The sequence below is a fragment of the Polyodon spathula genome, chromosome 32 (genome assembly GCF_017654505.1).
Source record: "Polyodon spathula isolate WHYD16114869_AA chromosome 32, ASM1765450v1, whole genome shotgun sequence".
Classification (NCBI taxonomy): domain Eukaryota; kingdom Metazoa; phylum Chordata; class Actinopteri; order Acipenseriformes; family Polyodontidae; genus Polyodon; species Polyodon spathula.
Window position 1 is genome coordinate 7,043,496 of NC_054565.1, and position 23,077 is coordinate 7,066,572.

Here is a 23,077-nt window from a genome sequence, read left to right on the forward strand (position 1 = left end):
CACTGTTCCCCTGGACACTCTCTGTGGTTACAATGAGCAGGGATGAGTGGTGCTGGGGAAAGGAGCAGTCACCCCCTCTCACCTCTCTTGGAGAGCACCTTTGTCATTCTTTACAGTTCGTTTTTTCACTTTTCTGTCTTCTGTTGTTGCTAAGCAGCCGTGCATACATTAATTAGGGAATCGGAGCCCCCCACCCCCCCCACCCCCGTTCCTCTGTGGAAGATAATTGGATGAAGAACTGCCGGGCTGCTTCTGCACGCTTTCTGATTTAGTACGAGTTTGTAAAGCAGATGCTTCACAAACACTGCGGTGCGATTTATCCGGTTGTTAAAAATTGGGCAGATGAGTAGAATTTGATAAATACTCCCTACACACACACACACACACACACACACACACACACACACACACACACACACACACACACACACACACACACACACACACACACACACACACACACACACACACACACACACACCACACACTCACACACACACACACACACTCACACACACACACACACACACACACACACACACACACACACACACACCCTCAACCCGCTAGCTGTCAGGCTGGTTGGAGCCAGCTAACACAAACACACCCTCCTCCCTCTATTTCAATCATTCTTTTCAGCAGCTAGTCTCGACGGGCCATTCGCAGTAGCCTTTATACCAACAAACAGACAAGAGCAATAACTACACTGAGGACTTTCCTTCGACTGTATTGCAGGGTTTATGAAGAGGGTTTATCAATCAGGACTCCAAGATAGAACCGTGTCTCTCTCTCTGTCTCTCTCTCTGTCTCTCTCTCTCTCTCTCTCTCTCTCTCTCTCTCTCTCTCTCTCTCTCTCTCTCTCTCTCTCTCTCTGTCCTTGAGAAGAGCAGATCTCACGACTTCTTCTTTTCGTTTCTTTTTATTCTTGTTTTTTTTTGTTTTTCTTACAGAGATGTTTGCCTGCGGTGGGGGGCAGTTTATAATGTATAACTGGACTATCATCCCAAGGGAATTCACACCGCCGGTCGTGAAGAGCCGAAGATCAACGATATTAAGGTCCGCCCCTGTTTAGATCATTATAACACGATCCTTTGTATCTACTCCAAAAACCCATTTAAAAGGCCTGTAACACCACTGCAATATTAATGGCACTCGTGGTGTAGCTGAACTTGCAAGTCAGGTGCAATAAATATTGCATTTACCAGTTTATTTCAAGCAGGGCATACCTAGTGGATTTCGTGTGGGCTGTTTAATATTTCATTGAAGCAAGCAAGGTCTGCAGAGACTGAGATGCAGATTCCAATGGATATTGCTTTTGAAAACACTCCTCCGGACTGGTTATATTTAAGTGGGGACGCATATCAGCTGTGCACTGAAGCCTGTGTGCAACACTGATATGCTTCCCGGTCACTTTCCCAGTCTTGAGGATTATTTTCAGAAGCATGTGTTTTTGGTTGTTTTTTTGCAGGAAGCTAGTAGCCTGTACTTGCTCTGGTAAGGAAAGGATCTGTGCAGAAGCAGCAATAGGATTTTAAACGGGACAAATAAATACAATGTCTCTCGTCTTGTTTAAGGCAGGCAGGCAGGCAGCGCTCTGAAATGGTTGCACTGCTAATGGACTCATTTGTAACTATTACTCAGCTTTACTCTAAGAATCCACACTCCAAGCATCTCTGCGTGTGTTGAAAAGGTTTTAATGACGATGTCATTTTCTCCAGACATTACAGAGTTTCATAAAGTGATTGCACAGCCTCGTTCAGCGCCTGGGCTCATAACGCGAGCTCTTATAACACTGAGTTACCATAGCCTGTAATAAGCGAAGAGACAGACAGCAGAAACAGCATTATCTTTCATTGCGTATAATAAGCACTAGGCCAGCCCTATTTTCTCGTGGTAATAGATACTATATTGGAAAAAGAGAGCGGTCTGTGTGCTGAAGATTGGGGAGACACACTGGAGCAGAAGCACAGTGTAATATCAAACTCTCTCTCTCTCTCTCATTGAGTGATCGTTTAATTCCCTGTCCTCAGATCACCTCACTGTAAGGACTGCCGAAGCTCTCTGTCTCTGTAGTGTGTCTCTGAGGAATGCAAATGAATTACAGGAAGAAATGAATTCCAGCCACTCGCAGCCTCTCCAGTAACAGAGCGCACTCAGGATACACAGGGCTCGAAGAGAGACTGTCGCTTTTAATGTTTTCATTCTTGCGTTGTGCAGATGCGTCGTCCGTGCAACTCAAACCAATTACCTTCCACACTGCAGCCCAAAATGTAGCTTTTTCTCCTTTTAAATCGGAACCGCAAATGCCTTGTTACCTTTCACAAATCACAGACTCCTTAAGAGATGCTGTCTCTGCTTCAGCTTCTCAGTGCACGTTGCATTAAACAGATACAAAACCGTATTGGATCTGAGCGGCTTTTGTGTGATCCATTAGGAAGCTTTTCATGTTCATGAGGGCTCTTCTTCAAGGCTCTACTGGTGATGTTAATGATCTGTCTCTGCCTGAGAAGAGTTATGCAATGAAAGCCCTTCTTCCGAGCCTCGTGTTGGGCTTACAAAGTAATAATAATAATACTACTACTAATAATAATAATAATAATACAATTGAAGAAAACAGGAAATTAATACAAATGGAGACATTTTCCAGTGTTGGCTAAATTAGTACAGGCAGCATTTCTAATGTATGGTAGTCCTATACTGTATGAAGCACATCGATCCCGGTTTAGTCATGTTTGACAGGCCTGTGCTTCAGTCTCTCGTTGTTATTTGTCTTTTTCACCAGTGATACAGTTTGAAGCCAAGCTGGGTTTTATTAAATTTTTCTCCAGAGTATAAACTCAGATATATATATAGTCATATATATATAGATATATTATATTATATATATATATATATATATATATATATATATATATAGAGAGAGAGAGAGAGAGAGAGAGATTCCAATGACAGCTTGGTGTTGGACAGAGATGGGGTGAAGTATTTTGGGTATCCTTGTGTATCATTGTTAAGGTGATATTCCTGTATTGATTTGTATCACAGTGTGAAATGTATTGTTGTCATGTTATTTGAGAGCTGATCCTCTGCCTTCGCCCTTTCCTCTGTCTTTCTGCTTGTTCTTCTTTGAAGATTGGGGATATGTCATCATTATGTAGGTGTTTTTTTTAATGCTGCTATACATTATTTACTGATAAAATAAACACACTTTAAAAAAATAGAGGTTACCCTTTGTGGCAAGACTGCGGGCTTGCTGTCCTTCCTCCTGACCTGAGAATCGATCCTGTGTCCTTTAAAGAGATGCTTCCCCAGAACTGGAGATGAGATGAATGTGCATCTGATTGTTGTTGAATGACAGTGTATTAGCTGCTCTGCCAGGATCCTCTTGGGAAGGGCTTGGAAAAGAGATTCAGTGTGCCTGGCATTTATATCATTCAGAACATTGTTAATGAAGAAAGACTGAAGCATGGAAGCACATCGTGCTGGAATAGACCACTGTCATTCTGACACACACACACACACAGTGACACACACACACAGTGACACACACAGTGACACACACACACACACACAGTGACACACACACACAGACACACGCACACAGCTCTTGAAGTATGTAACGCGCGGTCTGTAAATGAATAACAGTGCCTGCTGCTGCTATTGTCTGTGTGCTGTGTGTTTTTGGGGTGAATTGCGCTTGCTTTCAAAGCGCGTTTGGAGCTGTCAGGCTAGTTCTGCTCAGCAGCACTCTCGGGCACCAGGCACTGACAGCCTCATGAAACATGAAAGAGGGATCCGCTGCACAGCCTCGCAGGCAGCACACACTGCCACTCCCCCCAGACTTCAACAAGAACTGTGACGGGGCTTTGAACTGCGTTACCTCTGGAAGAGGGGGACCACTGTACTGCTTTTAGGAAGTGAAATCTACGTGCGCCTCGTTTCCATGCCTGGCGCTAACAAAACTAGAATCCTGGATTAGCGGCGCTCCTCCAAAGAGGGAATCAGCTGTAATGTTGCTGGTGATTCTAAGAGGTAAGAAATGAATTTCCAAGCCTTGGTGCGTCTCTTTTAAGAGGAATCAGTGTTGAGTAGCTTAGGAGGGGGAGCAGGAGAAACAGGCTTTCCATTATTTTACATTTCTATTAAATAAAGCAGGAGCTCGGCCCCTGAACCTGTTCATTCAAATGGAAGTGGATTTGCCCACTTTAAAGGATGTCTTACAGACAAGCCCTTGAAGATCCTTTGCTGTGTTTGAAACCTCTGACAAGTTATTTGATCTACTAGAATAGAGCTGCCCAGCTATAGGCACTAGTTAATGACATTACTGTGTTACCGTGCTATACTGAAAGAGAAAGAGAAAGAGAGACAAAACGAGAGAGAGAGAGAATTGAGAACAAATCCCTTCCCTTCTGTAATTAAAGACTCCATTGTGCAGCCTTAATAAGATTTTACAAAATGTTAAAGATGAAAGAATTTTCGGTTTGCACGTTTATTTTGGAACAGCATAAATGGAACAGACCGAGATTGCAAGCGCATGTCTTTTTTTTTTGTTTTAATCGCATGTGGGATTTGAGTTCTCTAGTTGCCTGTGAGTACAGTGTATGCAGCTACGCTGCAGTCGATGCTGTGATGTGTTTCCTACCCTTCATTTGAAAGCCCCCTTCCTCTGATTGTATCGAACGTTCTCTGGAGAGACTCGTGTGATGCTGTTATCCAACAGATTGCTCACCCCAGCTCAAGCGAACCTCTCCAACAACCATTAAATCTACACTAACCTTATTTGTCTTGGTCACAGGCTCCGGAAAATGAGGTCAGAGGTCACCCATTGTGATCCAATCCTCAGACGCGTTCTCCTCACCAGGCAGTAGGACGGAAGTGTTACTTTAGAGGTGACAGAATTGATCACAAAATTGAAAGCTGTTGCAAACTACCTCCCCAGAATGTGGTCTGCCTGAGCTGGGATGGAGCCGATGTGGAGGGAGTACTCACTTCAGGAAGGGTGGGCTGGGTCTAATGAGACCCCACAGTAATGATCAGAGAGCCCACAGCGTAGTGCATGCTTCAGCACATTATACCTGCAATCACACCCTCGGGGCAGTCTGCTTATTACACTTGCATTCTGCAGTGTCCCATCACTGCAGCATCATATCAGTAATTGTTAATCTCAGTTGTCTCTCTCTGTCCCTGGAAAGCGGTCCTCCCTTCATGTTATCAATTGAGTACCAATCAACAGTAAGTGTTTTTAAAAGCTCATCAGAGTTACAAGCCGAATGCTTCGCTATGAATTTTCATAAACCTTCGGGAAATCGCTCGCTACCTGGAAGGAATATAAAAAAAAATGAAAAAAACCCACAAATAAAAACTAAAGCCCACGGCCGCCTCTCTTCCTAATGTACTCGTGCTGTACGGGATTGCAAGCGCCAGACTGCATTAGCTAAATCCAAGCGTCCTTGCCTGCAGACACTCGCTCTGCATGCTGGAATCCTTTATTAGCATATTTGTTTTCATCTGAAGTGCAGGATTAATAATACCAGCATGCATCTCTGTGCAGCGAGCGCACCGCTCGAACGACGAGAGCCGAATGCAAACACTGCCTGTCCATCAACAGCACCAAGCACCTTTGACCATCGTTCCATTCCGTAGTCCCGTTTCTGGGTTCTTGTGCATATTTTAGCATTTTAACCTCGTTCCCCTTTCTTAACAGAGGTATTCTTACTGCAACACATCCTTCAAGTCCTGATTTCAAGAATGACCTTCGTACTGTTAATCTGATGGACAACGACACCTGTGCTTCTGCCAGTTCTGCTGTCAATTCAACGCTTGTCTTGTTTCTATTCCTGAAGGATATTATCTTCAAGTCTCGCTCATCCCTGTTAGACAGCTTCTTTGGGTCTTTCAGTCCTGGGTTTGTCAATTACCGATGTTTCTCTGTACTTGTTGACTATGCTTCGGATACCACACCTTGAAAATCAAGTGATGCGAGCGATTTCACTCAATGTTTTTCCTTTTTTATGCAAGTCAAGGTTGTTATAATAGTAGAAAACACTAGTGGAGGCTTTGAGTACATTGTTAATGCTCATAATGCATCAGAATAGAACAACATGTCTAAGACTTTTGCACAGCCGTGTGTATGTATTCATTAATGACCTGGCTGTCGTTTAATGATCTAGCTATCCTTCGCTAGAAAAAAAACTAAACCCACAGCATTATTATTTTTTTAGTACTGCATAACCTTTGTTATCGAGAGCAGCACCTTTCCTATGACTGCTTCCACAGCACCATGTATTCATTGCTCATAGAGCCCAGAGGCAGTGAGAGGTCACCTGCCTGTTTCTCTCTCCCTCTATCTCCCTCTCTCTCTACTAATATTAAAAGGTCTCTACTCTGCACTTCCACTGAGTAGGCTGCAGGCTGCAATATTATACTGCACACAGATTTCTCCTGTCACCTTTCTTTTCCCCCAAAAACAGATTTCTTTGTCCCCTTCATCAAGAAACCACATATCTCTGTGTTTGGTACAGTAATGAGTCGATCTCTCCACTGTCTCACTGCTTACTGAGTCCAGCCTCCTCTGGGCATCACCTTTTCATTTGTCAGCCTCTCTCTCTCCCTCTCTTTCTTCTCTCTCTCTCTCTCTCTCTCTCTCTCTCTCTCTCTCTCTCTCTCTCTCTCTCTCTCTCTCTCTCATTCTTCTCTTCCTTTCTCTTTCTTGTTTCTCCCCCTCTTTCTTCTTCTCCCTCTCTCTCTCTCGTAATGCAATCCCTGTGTTGTCTCCCCAGATCACTGGCCCTGCCTATGTAAAGTTCTTCATGCTGCTGTTGTCAAGGTTACCCAGCTAGCACTGGGGGGCTGGAGACCAGCGTTTCCCTCCCAGCTGGTTGTTGTGAATCCTGAGTGACTCGGGGCTCAGAGAGATCCGCACTGGTTTGAAACCATGGCTGTTATTTGAACAAAGTTAAATAAATAGTGCTTTAAAGGGGAACCGCATCACACCCCCTTCTTTTCACAAGTTTTTAATTAACATTTTCGAATATTGAGTAGCTGTGAAATTGAACATGGGGCGAGTCCAGAAGCAGTAACCATGGGAGCAGTTCCTCTGAGCCTTTGTACTGCTGTGCATGGATCAAATAGAGGACTCCAGGGTCACGACTCGCTGCTCATTAAAATGGAACTGGAATGAAACAGCAAAGTGCCATTTTCATGGGGTTCCTTTCCTACACAAGCGGAGGTCCACAATCAAGGACGGGCACAACCTTCTGCCATTGCACCTGTGGGGCAGCTCCTTTTAAAAAAACCCTTACATATACCGAGCGGTGCTCCCCGTTTCTAACACTGCAGTCCGCTGCAGAGGTACGAGGCCCTGCCAGGGTGCAAGTGGAGCGGAATGGCATTGTGGGGCAGATGGGAGCCGTGGTGCTAGATAAGCACTGTAAAGCTCAGAGAGGTGCGGTAAAGCACATTGCAAAGCATGGCAAACTGTGGGAAGCTCCTAGGACATCCATGGGAAAAGCATGGGGCAGGGGGGGGGGGCTGCAAATGTACTTTTATAAGGAACTGCACTGTAACCACTACCTCAGCATTGAGACACCCGTCAGGTTTTCATAATGAAGTGAACGTCAGTCCCTCAGCCCTATGGAACACGTCCCAATCTTTATAAAGACTGCGCCCCGTGTGTTAATTCTCTTGTCTAAAAAGTGCTAATGATCTTGCCCTGGAGGAGCCGAGGAAGGGGGGGGGCAGCTTCTTAATTAGCACGCTGACAACAGGCATGTTAATTACACTGCGGGCTGGAGAAATCGGTCATTTTCTTATTTCAGCAGCGCGGATTAGAGGCCAGGCAGCCGGCTTCTCGCTAACAAGGCAAATAGTCTGAAGTGTGAAGGAGGGAGTAACAGGTTCCATCTGCACTCGAGAGGAGATGACACGCTGTATCAGTGGCATTTGAACCGTGCCCTTAGGCCCTGCTCGCTAACAGCACTCAGTCTTGTTTTATGTCCAGGCAGATTTATTTGCTGCATTATCTTGCTAGCTGATGTTCAGGTTCTGTTTCGTTCGTAGTTGATAGTTAATAGCAAGCTGCTGATGAGTAAGGCTCTCTAGTGTTTTCGTGGGTGCAGATCGGTGCAATCGATTCATTTCCCAGGTGAATATCAGTGGTAGTATCAGGAGACTTAGTACGAGTAAGATTAACTCCACATGAATTAACAACTCAGAGGAAGTGCACGAGATATTCAGCTGTTTTCAGCCAGAATTCATTTTAAATGCGTGGCCATTATTTGAAAGTGTTACTGCTGCATGTTATGCCTTTTTCTGTGTTTTTTACGTGACGCGGGGCTACCTCTTCTCATCTCAGGAGTGCCGTAGAGTGTTCTTTTATAGGTCAGGCCTGTCTCTGTCACTCGCTTGTATTGAAAGAATAGCGATCCGATGAGTCCTGGGGCGCTGTGGCTGGTATACTCAGGGTACCATTAATAGAGATGTGTCTGTGCTGTGAAAACGTCTCAAAGAGGAAAGGGTACAGGCTCTGTTAAAAGCATCTAATGTCAATTTCAAGCTCTAACATTTTGGTTTTTCTAAAAGTCAGTGTGTGTCAATTTGGATAGAAAGGTCAGAATTGATGCCCGGCAAAGCGGCAAAACTTTCACCCAGTGTGGAGCACTCAGGAGGCGGATTCGATTAGGAGATACAGCGAGGGTCCCTGAGTGTCTCCCCTGGTAAAAGCAGAGGTGCGTGGCGTGCAGGGAGAGTCATACAGTCAGGGGAGCTCAGGGGGGCAGCTCAGGGGAGCGTCCCAGCTGTTTGAAGTCACTGGTCTTCACTGATGGCTCCTCCAGTACCTCACTCACGCCTGCTCCCGACCTCCTTGGTGTAAAAGAGAAGCTGGCTTGCTTTTGGGAGAGGAGGATACATCTACTGTACCTCCAGTGTTCATCAGCTGTGTGGGGAATATATATAAACTGCTTTGTACTGTAACAAAGACCTCATTCCCAAGTCTGTTCTTTCTGCAAGCAAATACAAAAAGCCTGTTATAACAGCCGGCGCTCTCGCTATATATATATAATGAGGTATTGATCCCGCTGTCTGTCCCTCCTGTAATGCGAGGGAGACCAAAGCCTTTATTTATGAAAATGACACTGGAGATCCTGTGCTATTGTATTTGAATACACGGGAGATTGAGACCTTGCTGTTTTGAATGCGCTGCAGCAGGTTCTCTACGGCTCCCTGCTCTTTGCTGTCAGCGAGGCGAGTGAGCACCTTCGTGAGGAATGGAAAGAGAAAAGGCTGTAAATACCTTACCAAGGAGAGAGGTTTACTCTGGCTTTTGAGATTCTGCAGATGCTTTATCTGGGCGCTTCGCAAAGCAGAGCCTGAAACAATAGCGTCACGGCGGTAATAAAGGCTCCCCACAGTAAAAGCACAGCAAAGCGTAGCTATCCTGCAGAATCCTGTGTCCTCGTCTTACTGTCACTGCCGTTCTGCAAGCCGGACGGAAGGACAAGCCAGTGCCAAACTACCCGATCCTTCGAGTTTCCCACAGTAACTAAAGCATGGAAAAGCATAGGCAAGCACTGTGAAGACCAGAGAGGTACGGTAAAGCATTGAAAAACATGCCAAGCCATGGTCAATGCATGGTATAGCCATGGGGGAAAGCACAGGGACTGCAGCCTGTCTCGGGAGTGCTGGGGTCTCGGATCGTCACTCATTCAATGTACACAGTTGGCCGGTTCTCTTACGTGTTCAGGGTTTAATAAACTGCGAGGGTTGTGGCAGAACTATGTCCTATAGCGGCAGTCCTGTGAAGGCACAGGGTGACCATGACCTCCTGGTGCGCTGAAGGGAGGTGGCTGTTCAGTCCGGCAGGGATAAATAAATGAACTGCCGGGGCCTGTCGGTGTGGCTCGGGGTTCAGCCGAGACTGCTTGCATCACGGAGGCTGTTACCTGCGTCTGCATCGGCAGTCACTGTGCTGGCCCTGCGACAGGCTTCAGGGAGCTGCATCTGGGGAGCCGACAAATAAGAAGGATTAAGAGGGATTGATTTGACGTATTTCATACCCTAAAAGGATTTGAAGAACGCAATCACAGACTTTAAACGCAGAAACCAGGACCAGAGGGACACAGTTGAAAATTAACTTAGGACAGAGTGGCGATGCATTTGGTTGCCAAGGGTTACCGAGCGGCGGTGTTTGATTGTTAATCGTTGGCATCCTTTGTGATCTGGTTTGACAGGGTTTGGGATCAATCAGCTGCTAGGAACGTGGCAATCCTCCTCTCGCTGGTAAATGTTCTTGTGTCGTTCTTTGCTGTGACCCGGTCCAGTTTGATTCGCTTCTAAGCTGTGCCTCTCTCTAGTCGAACCTCTCCAGAACCCGCATCTCTCGCGCCAGAGCAGTAGATAGCGAGCAGAATCTGATTATTGTTCACTTACAAGAAGCACTTTTGACGTGCTTGTCCCAAACCATCTGATTTGCTTTTCTTTTTAAAATGTATTTCAAGGTACAGTTCTAAATGCAATTCCAATCCAGTGCAGAGAGCAGTTGCTGATAGTAGAAGCAGTAAGGGAAGTGTGTTAGTATTACCATCATCATCCCTAAGATTAGGGAACCAGGAATCTTCTTCCCAGCTAGGCTCTGGTTACCAGATACATCTTTGCAGTCTTCAGTATTCTCAGCAGGGGCTTCTCTGGTCTGCTGTGCTGCAACACATCAGGAATCTCATTAAAAACAAGCCTCTGTGTCCTGGTGAGTAATATCCTGGTTCTGAAAGTGTGAAACAAATCAGTGAGTTGGCAGGGATATCAAACGAGGGGGAAGGGAGAGGAGGACGCCCCTGCAGAATGCCAGCAATGACTGGGGTACTGTCATTCTCTACCCTGTCTCCATGGTGCAGCGTAACGGACTTAACCCTTTGATTTCCTGCCGTTTCTCCCCCCCCAGATCGCACTGCAGTATTACTTGATGTTCTCTGGAGTTCTGAACCATGCCTCCTTGTTTCTGTGATTCCCAGTTCTCTTTCTCCAGTTCTCCTCCGAGAGCGAGAGGTGGGGGAGGTGGTGTTGAGTTCAGCGCGTTTTTGCACGTTTTTGATGCTTCAGTGTTTCGTCACCCGGCTCGGTCAGAGCCCCACCTGACTCTTTTATATAAGAGGCAGCCAATTCCAGTTTCAATTGATTTCTGCAGACACGGAAACGGAACGAAACTCCGTAGCTCGTGGAGTCTGGGAGGGACTCGCTGGGGTTTGCATTAAGAGCCAGCTGTGGGAACGAGTCTGTCGTGTTGCTCAGAGATCAGGGAGGGAGGAAAGGCAGAGGAGGGAAGGGAGGGAGATTGGGAGTGGCATCAGACAGTGTTGCAAAACAAATAAGTAACAATAAACAATCGCAACCCCTTTGCAGACCTCTTTCCAATCTCTCAATTTAAAATTTTGAGCAACAGATCTCTTTAATGATGGAATCAGTAAAATCACCCTCCAGAGTTCCTGTACTCCTCTTTCTTCGTTAATGTGTGTAAGGAATCGGAAGGCACTCTCGTATATGACAATCAGTTTGAATAGTTCAAGATAAAGGCCATTGAGAGTGATGTCTACTTTAAAAGAGCTTCTAGCAGATATTGGTGTATCATTGACTGGTTTTCTGTAGAACGAACTCTATGAATGTTTATTGTCACAAATTGTCTGTAACTCCTCTCTCGCTCTCTCCCTCTCTCTCTCTCTCGCTCTCTCTCCCTGTTTCCTTCTCAGGTAATCCTGGATGAGCCCACACCTCTGTCCCCCACTGTCCAGTCCAGTATGAGGAGGCAATGAAGGGGTATCATGTAAGCAGAAGCCTCTCCCAGCAGTCCGCTCCGGGGCCATGCCACTGCATACCAGAGGACTGTGACCCCCCCCCCGAATACATGCCTCTGTCCCCGGACCCTCGCGCCACTTTCAAACCCCACCAGGGGCTGGGGGACCACCACCACTACTACCCTCCTCCCACGGAGCTGAGCGGGGGCACCTTCCCTCGCTCGCTGCCCAGCCAGAGCTACGACACCTGTGAGGAATGCCTGGCCTCTCACCACCCCCCTGCTTCTCTGCAGCTCGCACTGGGAGGAGGGGGGAAGATCCAGCGCCTGCCCCCAACGCTGCTGGACCAGTTTGAGAAGCAGCTCCCCTTCCACCCCGAAGGCTTCCACACCCTGCAGTACCAGCGCGGTGCCAACAGGGAGCAGCGCAGCGAGAGCCCCGGCCGGATTCGACACCTGGTCAACTCGGTCCAGAGACTCTTCGCCAAGTCCCACTCCCTGGAGGCGCCCTCAAAGAGGGAGTACAACGGGACGAGGGCGGGGCCGAGGGGAGAGGAGGGGTACCCCCCGGGCTCCCAGCACGACCCCCGCCAGCACAGGCGGAGCAAGAGCCGCGACCGCAAGGAGCTTCGGCAGCGCAGCAAAACAGCCGGCTGGTGGAGCTCGGATGACAATCTGGAAAGCGATAGCGGCTACCTGGTGTCGGGGGCCAGGGACAGCAGGGCAGGGCCCCCGCCGGGCTCCGAAGGGTCGGACAGCGGCGCCCTGACCCTGAAGTCCCTCAAGGGGAAGGCGCTGCAGCAGCCGCAGGGGGAGTGCATGGCTTGCACCAGCATGGCGCTGGCAGGGGAAGGAGGGCTTTCCCTCAAGAGGAGCAACTGGCCATCCCTGACGGTCAGCCAGGCTCAGGAGGGGTACCCCGGGTCCGGACTGGGCTACGACAAGGCACTGGTTCTGCACGAGCCCGGCAAGACCAAGGAGCAGGCTTACCACTTACTACAGGTACTGTTGTAGCACACTCGCTCGCTCACACACACACACACATTGGAGGGGGAATATTTATTAAATGATGTGAAATTTACTAGGGTGTAAATATGTGTGTGTATGAACCCCTGTCCCTTTGGGGGTTGCTGTGGCTGTTCGGAAGGCTCTCAGCTCATCCCACATCTGCTCAGTAGATGCTTGTCGCCACGGTGAACGGATTCAGTCTACAGGTGTGCGTGTGCAAAACACCATATACCTTGTTATAGAAGACAACAGCTGAATGCTCTGCTCCTCAACTGGGGAGAGAGATTAAGAGAGGGGGGGAGGAGAGAGGGAAGAGGGAGAGAGACAGGAGGAAGAGAGAAAATGAGGGAGAGAGAAGGAATGGAGAGAGATGGGGAGAGAAGGAGGAGGAATGAAAGGGGAGAGAGGGTGGAGAAGAGAGAGGGGAGTGAAAGATAGGGAAGAGCAAGAATGGGTCGAAAGGAGAGCTGGAGAGAGAAAGAGGTTATAGACAAGCCATGAGCTCCTGGGTTCATAATGGATATTCCTTGCTGGCTTCAATCTTCATTGTGTCGAAATGTATCGATCTGACTCATCTAGCAGCTTCAGTCCTGCTCCCTGAAATACAAGTGCGGTGAAAAGTGAGTTGAATTGATACAAGTAAGTGAGATTGAGGGAATTGTCTGCAGTTTAACTGTCGATCAGCAGATTACAATGCAGATGTAAAAAAAAACCCATTGCCCATGCAATCACGGTGAGCCCCAATTACAGTTTCATTGTAGTTTGTATTGAAGTGCATCTTCAGTGCATGTCCCCGTTTCACAGCAGCAGCAGAGTGTGCAGCCCAGACAGATAACACACAGAGCAGAAACGACATGCTGTGCCCTCTTAGAAAAGTGTCCTATTGTAAAAGCATAGCACAGTGCATTGTGAGAGCAATTACGCATAGGCAAGCATTGTAAAGCCAAGAGAGGTGTGATAAAGCCTATTGAAAAACATGGCAAGCGAAATGTATGGGGAAACTGAGAAAGGACTGTACACAAATGAGTGTGATAAACTGTAATGAGTGTCATTTCAAAGTGTTTAATATAATGGAAGCCAACCAATAAAATAACTACCCTGGCTCACTTGCACTCTGAGATCAAACATTACCAGCATAGAAAATACTAAAGTATTTCGTTGATTTTAGTCTTTCTAAGCACAGCACAATGGAGGGTTTGACATCCACATTTCCGAATAGATGACTGTGGAAGGACAGCGGGGGGAATAGCACAGCCAGGAGAGTGCAGCTTTAAAGCACGATGCGGCGCAGTCTTCTATACAAACTGCACAAACAAAGCAACTTGAGCAGCATGTGCTAACGTGGTGGCAGACCAGAGCCAGCTTTATAACATTCAAGCAATGCATTGGGAAAACGTTTTTCCTCTTGAAAGAACAGCCTGTCCTCTTGCAAGCAACACGAAAACACCTGTTTATTATTCCTAGCATCATTTTTATTAAGGGGGGGCCGGGGGGGTAAGTTGGTTTCTTTGTCTTTTTGTAAATAGCAGAAGTCCTTACGTGTCAGGTTTGTATGAACCACAGGTATGGGATCAGGTGGTGAGGATGCAGTTGATTTCATAACACAGTCGCTTCTGGGTTTTGTTTTGTTTTGTTTTGTTTTTTTTATCAACAGTAAGAAGTAATACAACTGTCCTTGAGAGGGACGAAACAAAATAAGCATGTCTCATTCGCTCATCAGAGGATCAGAAGATGAATGTCCCCCCAGAACTTTTTGCCCCCAGAGCTCTTTGTCCACAAGCTATTTCCCCCCAGAGCTTTTTGCCCTCTCTCGAGCTCCCCCCCCCCCCCCCCCCCCTCTTTGCCCCCGAGCTTCCCCCCCCCCCCCCCCCTGCATTTCTCTGCAGCCCTGCACAGTTTGCTTGTATCAGGGAATCGAAGACAGTGAGAGCTGGCAGGAGGAGGGGATCCTGCGCAGGCAGCTCATTTATCACTGTCTCGGCCTCCAGGAGAGAGATGTTAACTAGCTGCTAAATGAAACTCCGGAGTCAAACGCTGCCTCTCCTCACCTGAGGAGGTGTTAATAAATGAGATAAACATCACGCAGGCGCTGCTTTGCTACTCCAGGGCAACTTCATCAGCGGCCTTGCCTGGTGGTTGACTAACCCCACTCTCTGGCTCTCTGATCATAGGAGTTTTTTTTGTTTCTAGATGATTATTGATGGATCCCTTAATTGAAGTGGGACCACAGTAGTTCTTTATTCCCCGCGTTTCCTTCCGCGCCACGAACCCAGTCTGTAAACCTCGATCTCATCTCGTTCCCGGTATCAAACAGGAGCCGCAGCCGGTCCCACCTGCAGTCAAAAACGGGGGCATTAATAATACACACAAAAATATAGTACAAAAATAAACTGAACAAAATGAATGTTTTTATTCATTGAGACAGAAGTGTCCTGGCTGTCTTTTTAACACACAAGACCACACGACTATCAAATCATTCCCATTCATCCAGTCTGGGCACTGGAAACGGCTCCACTGTGATGATAAAGCCACTGTGTGGAGGAGTGAGGGGAGCGTCCGGCAGCGAAGCCTCTTTTGTGACCGCATGTGTTGCCCTCTCCTCCTCCTCCTCCTCAGGTTCCCTCGGACGATTGGGGTGGGGGGTACCCCGCGGGGGCCAAGCTGGGGGGGGAGATCCCGTGCCGGCGCATGCGGAGCGGCAGCTACATCAAAGCCATGGGAGACGACGACAGCGGGGACTCTGAGGCAAGCCCCAAACCCTCCCCCAAGACCGGGGCGAGCGTGCAGAGAGAGGCCTTCCGACGCTCCGTCAGTATGGACTACCGCAGCCCCTCCAGCAAGTGAGTGTCCTCGGAGAGAGCCACGGGACCACGGCCATCCAGACTGAGAAACGGGGTGGCTGTGCCCCTCTGCCTTTAAGAGCGATCCCCAGTAAAGATACCAAGCAAGATACAAACTACCCAGAAATGTCAGTCCGGTAGTCTTGTGTCATTCGTCTGAAGTCAGTATTTGCTTCAGATGAACTGCTTGAAAAACGTCTCTTGCAATGAGTTGCTTGCCTGGTTTGTGGTTCTGGGAAGAGAGCAGACACGTGGTGGTGCATGACACAGAATCCAATCTATTTAGCACTACTAACATCTATAACAGAACCTAACAGAACAGAACAGAACAGAAGGGGGGTTTATACCTGCTTTAATGTGTGCAAACTCAAGCAGGCATCACACCTTGACTGCACTTGACCTGCATCCAAAACTCTGAAACCTTTAAAAAAAAAAAACAATGAAATCACTAGAGTAGCAGAAACTGTGTTTAGTTATTTAGCTGAGATGCTTGCCCTTGTGCTGTGATGTGCGATTGACTGCCCCCCCTCCCCCTCCTCTCCAGCTACTCCTCCTGTAAGCAGTGCTCGGACTACCCCAGCTGCACCACGCCCAAGGTCAACTTGAGGACACGCAGCTACAGCCGCTCCCTGACCGCCACGCAGGTACGGAAGCTGCACGTGTGTGAGTTTGTGTTCCGCTCGGGGAGGCTCTGATGCAGTTCGAGGGGATGTGTGACTCTGTGTGTTTGTGTTCAGCTCGGGGAGGCTCTGATGCAGTTCGAGGGGATGTGTGTCTGTGTGTTTGTGTTCAGCTCAGAGAGGCTCTGATGCAGTTCGAGGGGATGTGTGTCTGTGTGTTTGTGTTCAGCTCGGGGAGGCTCTGATGCAGTTCGAGGGGATGTGTGTCTGTGTGTTTGTGTTCAGCTCGGGGAGGCTCTGATGCAGTTCGAGGGGATTTGTGTCTGTGTGTTTGTGTTCAGCTCGGAGAGGCTCTGATGCAGTTCGAGGGGATGTGTGTCTGTGTGTTTGTGTTCAGCTCGGAGGAGGCTCTGATGCAGTTCGAGGGGATGTGTGTCTGTGTGTTTGTGTTCAGCTCGGAGAGGCTCTGATGCAGTTCGAGGGGATGTGTGTCTGTGTGTTTGTGTTCAGCTCGGAGAGGCTCTGATGCAGTTCGAGGGGATGTGTGTCTGTGTGTTTGTGTTCAGCTCGGGGAGGCTCTGATGCAGTTCGAGGGGATGTGTGTCTGTGTGTTTGTGTTCAGCTCGGAGAGGCTCTGATGCAGTTCGAGGGGATGTGTGTCTGTGTGTTTGTGTTCAGCTCGGGGAGGCTCTGATGCAGTTCGAGGCTCTGATGCAGTTCGAGGGGATGTGTGTCTGTGTGTTTGTGTTCAGCTCGGGGAGGCTCTGATGCAGTTCGAGGGGATGTGTGTCTGTGTGTTTGTGTTCAGCTCGGAGAGGCTCTGATGCAGTTCGAGGGGATTCGCTCGGAGAGGCTCTGATGCAGTTTCGAGGGGATGTGTCTGTGTGTTTGTGTTCAGCTCGGAGAGGCTCTGATGCAGTTCGAGGGGATGTGTGTCTGTGTGTTTGTGTTCAGCTCGGGGAGGCTCTGATGCAGTTCGAGGGGATGTGTGTCTGTGTGTTTGTGTTCAGCTCGGGGAGGCTCTGATGCAGTTCGAGGGGATGTGTGTCTGTGTGTTTGTGTTCAGCTCGGAGAGGCTCTGATGCAGTTCGAGGGGATGTGTGTCTGTGTGTTTGTGTTCAGCTCGGGGAGGCTCTGATGCAGTTCGAGGGGATGTGTGTCTGTGTGTTTGTGTTCAGCTCGGGGAGGCTCTGATGCAGCGGCAGTTCGAGGGGATGTGTGACTCTGTTTATGGGGAGACCGAGTCGCAGGCTGTGGATGCTCTGGACCTGCCCGGCTGCTTCCGCACTCGCAGTCCCAGCTACGTCCGCGCCATCCAGGCCGGGGTCTCCCAGGACGACGACTGCCTGTCTGTCTTCAGCCTGTCCAACTCGCAGGGCCACGGCAAGACAGGCAACTGTGAGTGCACCCGTCTGTACGTCTGTCTGTCTCTCTGCCTGTCCATGTTCAGCCTGTCCATCCCGCAGGGCCACTGCAAGGCAGTAAGTGCACCCGTCCGTGTGTCTGTCAGACTGTTCCATTATTTAGAAATACAGTCCTCTTATGTACAGTACTGTAGAAATAAATTGCAACGCATATTTTAAACACATTTATATGTAAGCTATTCAGTTGTAGAATGGACTATTACTGTACATGTTTGCATGCATGTGTGTCACAGTACCCAAGTTTCTCAATTGTATAATGGACCATATATTGTACATTATTTATATTGCTTTTCACACAATACCATCCATCACATCACAAGATACTAAGTTGTAAAGTTACTGATTTTGTCATTAACAATAAAATAAGCCTGTGTAGCTAAGTTTTTCCTGCTGTTCTTCTGCCCCCCCCCTCCCCCCAAAGTGTTCCCGTACCGCAAGCACCCCCCTCCACTCCCCCCTCGAATCTCCAAACCCATGATCTCCATCACAGCCCAGAGCAGCACAGAGTCCCAGCAGGACAGCTACCCGCCAGGCCATCCCAAACCCCAACCCCACAGCAACTCAACGGAGAGCCTGGACGTGGGGCGCACCTCCCGAACCGCGGGCCGGGGCAGCAAACTGCACAGCAACTCAGCGGACAACCTTCTGGAGGGGGGCAGGGACTACCAGGGGACCCCCTCCTCCGGGCGCCCCAAACCACCGCACAGCAGCTCCGCGGACAGCGTGCTGGACAGGGCTTCAGCCACCCCCAAAAACAACAGCCTGAAGACGGCCGGAAGCCAGGAGCACAAGTCTGAGAGCAGGGGGAGGAAGTGGAGGCCGTCCATCGCAGTGCAGGTCAGTCTCAGTCCCAGCGCTGTACCCCTCAAGTTGTGTAGCTGCTCTGGGCTTTGTGCTGAGTGTGTTTCATTGTGTCTCTGTGCAGGTGGACAGCTCAGACTCTGACTCGGAAAGCAAAGCCCTCAGGGAGTTCCACTCCATCGGGGTGCAGGTGGAGGAGGACAGAAGGTGAGCCTGCTGCTGATTCAGCACCACATAACAGTTACAGAGGAAACCATGCGAATGGATGTGGGTACATTCTAACCCTTTCGTGCATGGCCATCTCGGATAAGAAAAACTCTCTTCTAGTCTTTATATGAGGGCATGTGGAAGACTCAGATGCATGACCGCCTCATGCAGTCTTTCCCCATATAAACAATGAAAAAAAACATTTTCAATGACAAGATTTAGTATGTGTTCAAAATTACTGTTTTCAGTGTTTCATGCATGTGAAAATTCTCCCCTCAGACGGGCGCGGTTCAAGCGCTCAAACAGCGTGACGGCGAGCGTGCAGGCAGATCTGGGGTGCGAGGGCGTGGCCACGGAGGACAAGGGGCTGCAGTTCGGACACTCCTTCCAGCGCCACTCCTCCGAGCCCGAGTCCAGGGGTCAGTACGGCGTGTACCGGACCGTCCACACGCAGGGCGAGTGGTCGTACCACGAGGGCTGGCAGCCCCTGGAGAGCGGCTGGAGCGAGGGGCCCCCCAGCCGGCCGGACGCGGAGCACTTTCTGAAGAGGCTGCAGGCAGAGGTGGAGCGGATGGAGGGATGGTGCCAGGCCATGGAGAGAGAGGTGGAGGAGAGCGACCTGGGGGAGGAGGGTGAGTGGAGGCGCCGCCTCTGGGTTTCCCCGATTTGAATGGGTGGATGTTTTCATTTAGTTAATTTTATTTTTTTATGCATTCCCCCTCATGCCCTGGGTCCACAGTGTGCACAGCTGAAGAAGGGCTTTTGTCCGAAATCAACCTGAAATATATATTTTATTTTTTTTATTTTTTTACACTGCAGTTAAATTACATTGCATCCTACACAGTCAGCACCCTAGACTTTCTAGAGACATTCTCAAAGCTGTTTGCTCCAAATGGGGCACCATGTTGTCTGAAAGGAGAAAAACAGCCCCTGTTGATGAGCTTGTGTATGAGCGCTTACAGCAGAGTCCACTGAGACAGAGTTCACTGATGCTGTCTGTGTGTCTGCAGTTGTTGAGCTGGTCCGCTGTGCGGTGGGCAGTGCCCAGCTGCTGATGACTCAGAAGATTCAGCAGTTTTTCAGACTGTGCAAGCAGAGCTTGGTAAGCTAATAATAGTAATAATATTTCATTCTGTACCATTAACAGCGGAACGCTGGCTAGAGTAAACAGACTGGTTATACTGCAAGCACCATTGTCTAAAGTTTTATTCAGTCTTTGGAGAGAAAAACATCTCTAACTCGCCTCTTTGCCGTCTTTCTATGTGTGTGTGTGTGTCTCTCTCTGTCTCTGTTTCTCTGTCCCCTGGTCCCCAGGACCCCTCTGCGTACCCCCAGCCCACTCCTCAGGACCTGGCTGGGCTCTGGGATCTGCTGCAGCTCTCTATCAAGGACGTGAGGCTCAAATTCCAGGAGCTTCAGAGACTGAAGGACAGAGGCTGGAAAATCCCAGAGAGGAAGGTGAGGACTGGGAGAGGAATCGGAGAGAAAACAGAGAGGAAAAAGAGAGGGATCAGAGATAAAATGGCCAGGAATCTGTGAAAAAAATCTGCAGTATTGTATTAAGATGAAAACAGAGAATTAAGCGTTCATATTAAAAAAAATTGTTAAAAACGTATTATACCAAATTCATTTAAAAATGACTAAGCTCTCCCCCCTAACCCTAACCATAACCCTCTCCTCCCTAACCCTAACCATCCCTCTCCTCCCCCCCCCTCTCCCTCCCCCTCTCTCTCCCTCCCTCCCCCCCTTTCTCTCCCCCTCTCCCTGTGAGGGGGTGAGGGGGAGGTCCCCCTCCACTCCCACACCCCCCTCTCTCCCCCCCACACTCCCACACTCCCTCTCTCCCCCTCCACTCCCACACCCCCTCTCTCTCCCCCTCCACTCCCACACTCCCTCTCCAGGAGGATAAGAAGATTCCTTCTCTGTTACCAAAGAAGTCTGCAGGTGGTGTGAGCGGCAGTGCTGTCCCGAGTGTCAGTCTCAGCAGCTCGCTCAGTCTGGGAAGCCTCAACATGGGAGGCAGCCTGGGGTCCCGGGCGGGGAAGGTGCTGCTTCCCCGGGACCGATCCCTGGACCTGGTAGGGGACCGGCAGAGGCAGGATGCCAGTCGGAGGCTACTAGCAGGCAAGCGCACTGCGTCCTTCCGGCAAAACTCAGCCACCGAAAGCGCTGACAGCATCGAGATCTACATCCCTGAGGCCCAGACCAGGCTGTGAACCACGGAGCCACGAAGCCAGCCCAGCATCGACACGCTCTCTCTCTCCCTCTCTCCCGCAGCCAACCAGCCTGCCCAGCTCGCTTTCACATTTCATTTCATTCCGTGGTTTATTTTATTGTAATTACGCCAGTGCAAAAATGTTATCTCATTTCTTTTAATTATTTTTTTTGTTTCAAAACAAATAAATAATGGTTTGCTCCATTGAAAGCTTAGGAAATTGGTCCATTCACAGTTGCAACACAACTTACAGAGCAGTGAGCTGGGAGCTCAACCACGTTACTCCTGCTCCCCCTGCTGGACATCCCAGCAATGGACTTGCTACTGCATCAAGCTGCTAAAACTGTACTGGACCTCTGGACAGCAGAGTACTAGAGCCAGGGTACTAATAAATCTTCATATTTCAAAATGGAAGTATATTTTATTACAAATGACCGGCAATATATAATATATTTATATCTATAGCGATATATATATATATATATATATATATATATATATATATATATATATATATATATATATATATATAATGTAAAGCACAACTATGTCCAGTTCAATCACACTATATCCGCTCTGTTGCTGTTTTTAAAAGCTCTGTCGTGCCCCACTCCCTCTAATGCAGTTTGTTTAAAGTTATTTTATTATACAGCTCTGTGTTTGGGAAAGCAACCCCCCCCCCATGAAGATAACACCCACACTGTGACAATGTATGCAACTGCTACTGTGAATTACTTTAAAGGAAGAAACTCTAAAAGAATCGAAACACGTGCAATGACAAACACGTCCACTGGAGGTCCTTCTCAATGCCTTCAAGGACCCTAGCAAGCTCAATGGCACATGCTTCATTGAGAAAGACTGCAGTAGTTACAGATAGAAGTCTATAGGTAGGCACAAATCATCCTCTTTATCTGTTTATAAAACATTTAGAAATGAGTTAGCAAAGGGTTAAAGGATTATGAATCCGGAACTCAGTTTGTTACAGTAACTTTAGATTGAAACGTTACTATTGTCTTGTCATAAAGTTAGAATGCGCTGTGTTATAAAAGCTTGGTTACGTTCTTACAGCACTGCTGCTATAGCCTCTTAATATTAGCAGTAATAGCAGTGTGATTGTTGAATTTGTTGCTTACTTCCTTTATGCTTCACGATTAACTAAAGCCAGGTATTGAAGTGTTTTCCAGTCGCTTCCTCCTCGTAAGAGGCAGTGTAAGGAGGCTCTCGGAGGGCAGAGGTTTGGGTGTGTGTGTTTTCATGTCATCATTTCACCATTGCTGCTGCCGGATGTGATGTTGAAATGACCCGAGGAAGGGTTTCACTCCCATTCTTTGGCGTGCCCATGCTTTGCATGCATCGCACTCTCTGGTTTGGAACAGTGGGGGTGCACGACCAAACAGGGTCCTTGTAGTGCTAAACAGCGTCTGCACCGAAAAAGCTAAGCCTGCCCCCCAAAGGCAGAGAGCATGGCAGCAGCTTCAGCCCGGGGGCTGCTTGCATGGCAGCGGAGATCCGGTCCGGTCTTTACAGGCTGCTAGAGCAGGAGCAGGGCTGAGCTGTTCAAAGGGCTTGGGCATTGAGACGAGCGCGCCCTGTCAGAGGGGCTGTGCACCTGAGAGAGGCTTACGCTTCCATCCACAGCACAGTGGGAGTGACCAGGAACTGAAGTTTTCAACCCGCCCCCGAATCGTTCAAATCCTTCTCCAGAGCTCTGCCCTCATCACACCCCTTTACACCCCAATAACACAGCCGCTCGCTGCCTGCTGGAGAGCTTGCAAGCAGCTGGGAAAAAAGGAGGAAGAGAAGATAGAACTAAACAGGCCTGCAGTACAGAGCAGAAATGGGGCCGGACGCGTTTTACAGTTTTCTACCGAACAAATAAAATGTGCCTAAGAGGGAACTGTCATTATTATTATTATTATTATTATTATTATTATTATTATTATTATTATTATTATTATTATTATTATTATATAAAAGTGCAAAAACCTATTTTAATGTAGCAGAATCCCAGTGGCGGGATGACCAGTGGGCACTGCCACCACGTGACTGACAGCACTTTGTAAGTCCTGTGTAATGTTATTGGAATGATTCTGATACTATCATGCCCACGAGGCAGTAGTTTGCTTGTCTTGTTTTTAATTGATTTTCATTGTTAACCTGCTAACCCTAGGCAGCATGCTTTT

General features: G+C 48.4%; 1 protein-coding gene across 1 annotated transcript; it reads left to right on the forward strand.

Moving 5' to 3' along the window:
- The first annotated feature begins 954 nt into the window (after nt 1-954).
- dlgap3 (discs, large (Drosophila) homolog-associated protein 3) lies at nt 955-21,336 on the forward strand. The gene is made up of 11 exons (XM_041233907.1): nt 955-1,056; nt 11,736-12,781; nt 15,404-15,627; nt 16,172-16,271; nt 17,426-17,645; nt 18,093-18,508; nt 18,597-18,679; nt 18,959-19,311; nt 19,690-19,781; nt 19,994-20,137; nt 20,581-21,336. Exons 2-11 carry the CDS (start codon nt 11,795-11,797, stop codon nt 20,893-20,895), a joined length of 2,934 nt encoding a protein of 977 aa, XP_041089841.1. The 5' UTR covers nt 955-1,056; nt 11,736-11,794; the 3' UTR covers nt 20,896-21,336.
- The last annotated feature ends 1,741 nt before the right edge of the window (nt 21,337-23,077 follow it).

Bases quoted from the DNA above. Each gene is read 5' to 3' on its own strand.
- dlgap3 (XM_041233907.1), top strand. From the start codon at position 11,795: ATGAAGGGGTATCATGTAAGCAGAAGCCTCTCCCAGCAGTCCGCTCCG. The intron at 15,628-16,171 runs GTGAGTGTCCTC...CCTCCTCTCCAG, and splicing joins TACCGCAGCCCCTCCAGCAA to CTACTCCTCCTGTAAGCAGT. The intron at 19,312-19,689 runs GTGAGTGGAGGC...GTGTGTCTGCAG, and splicing joins GAGCGACCTGGGGGAGGAGG to TTGTTGAGCTGGTCCGCTGT.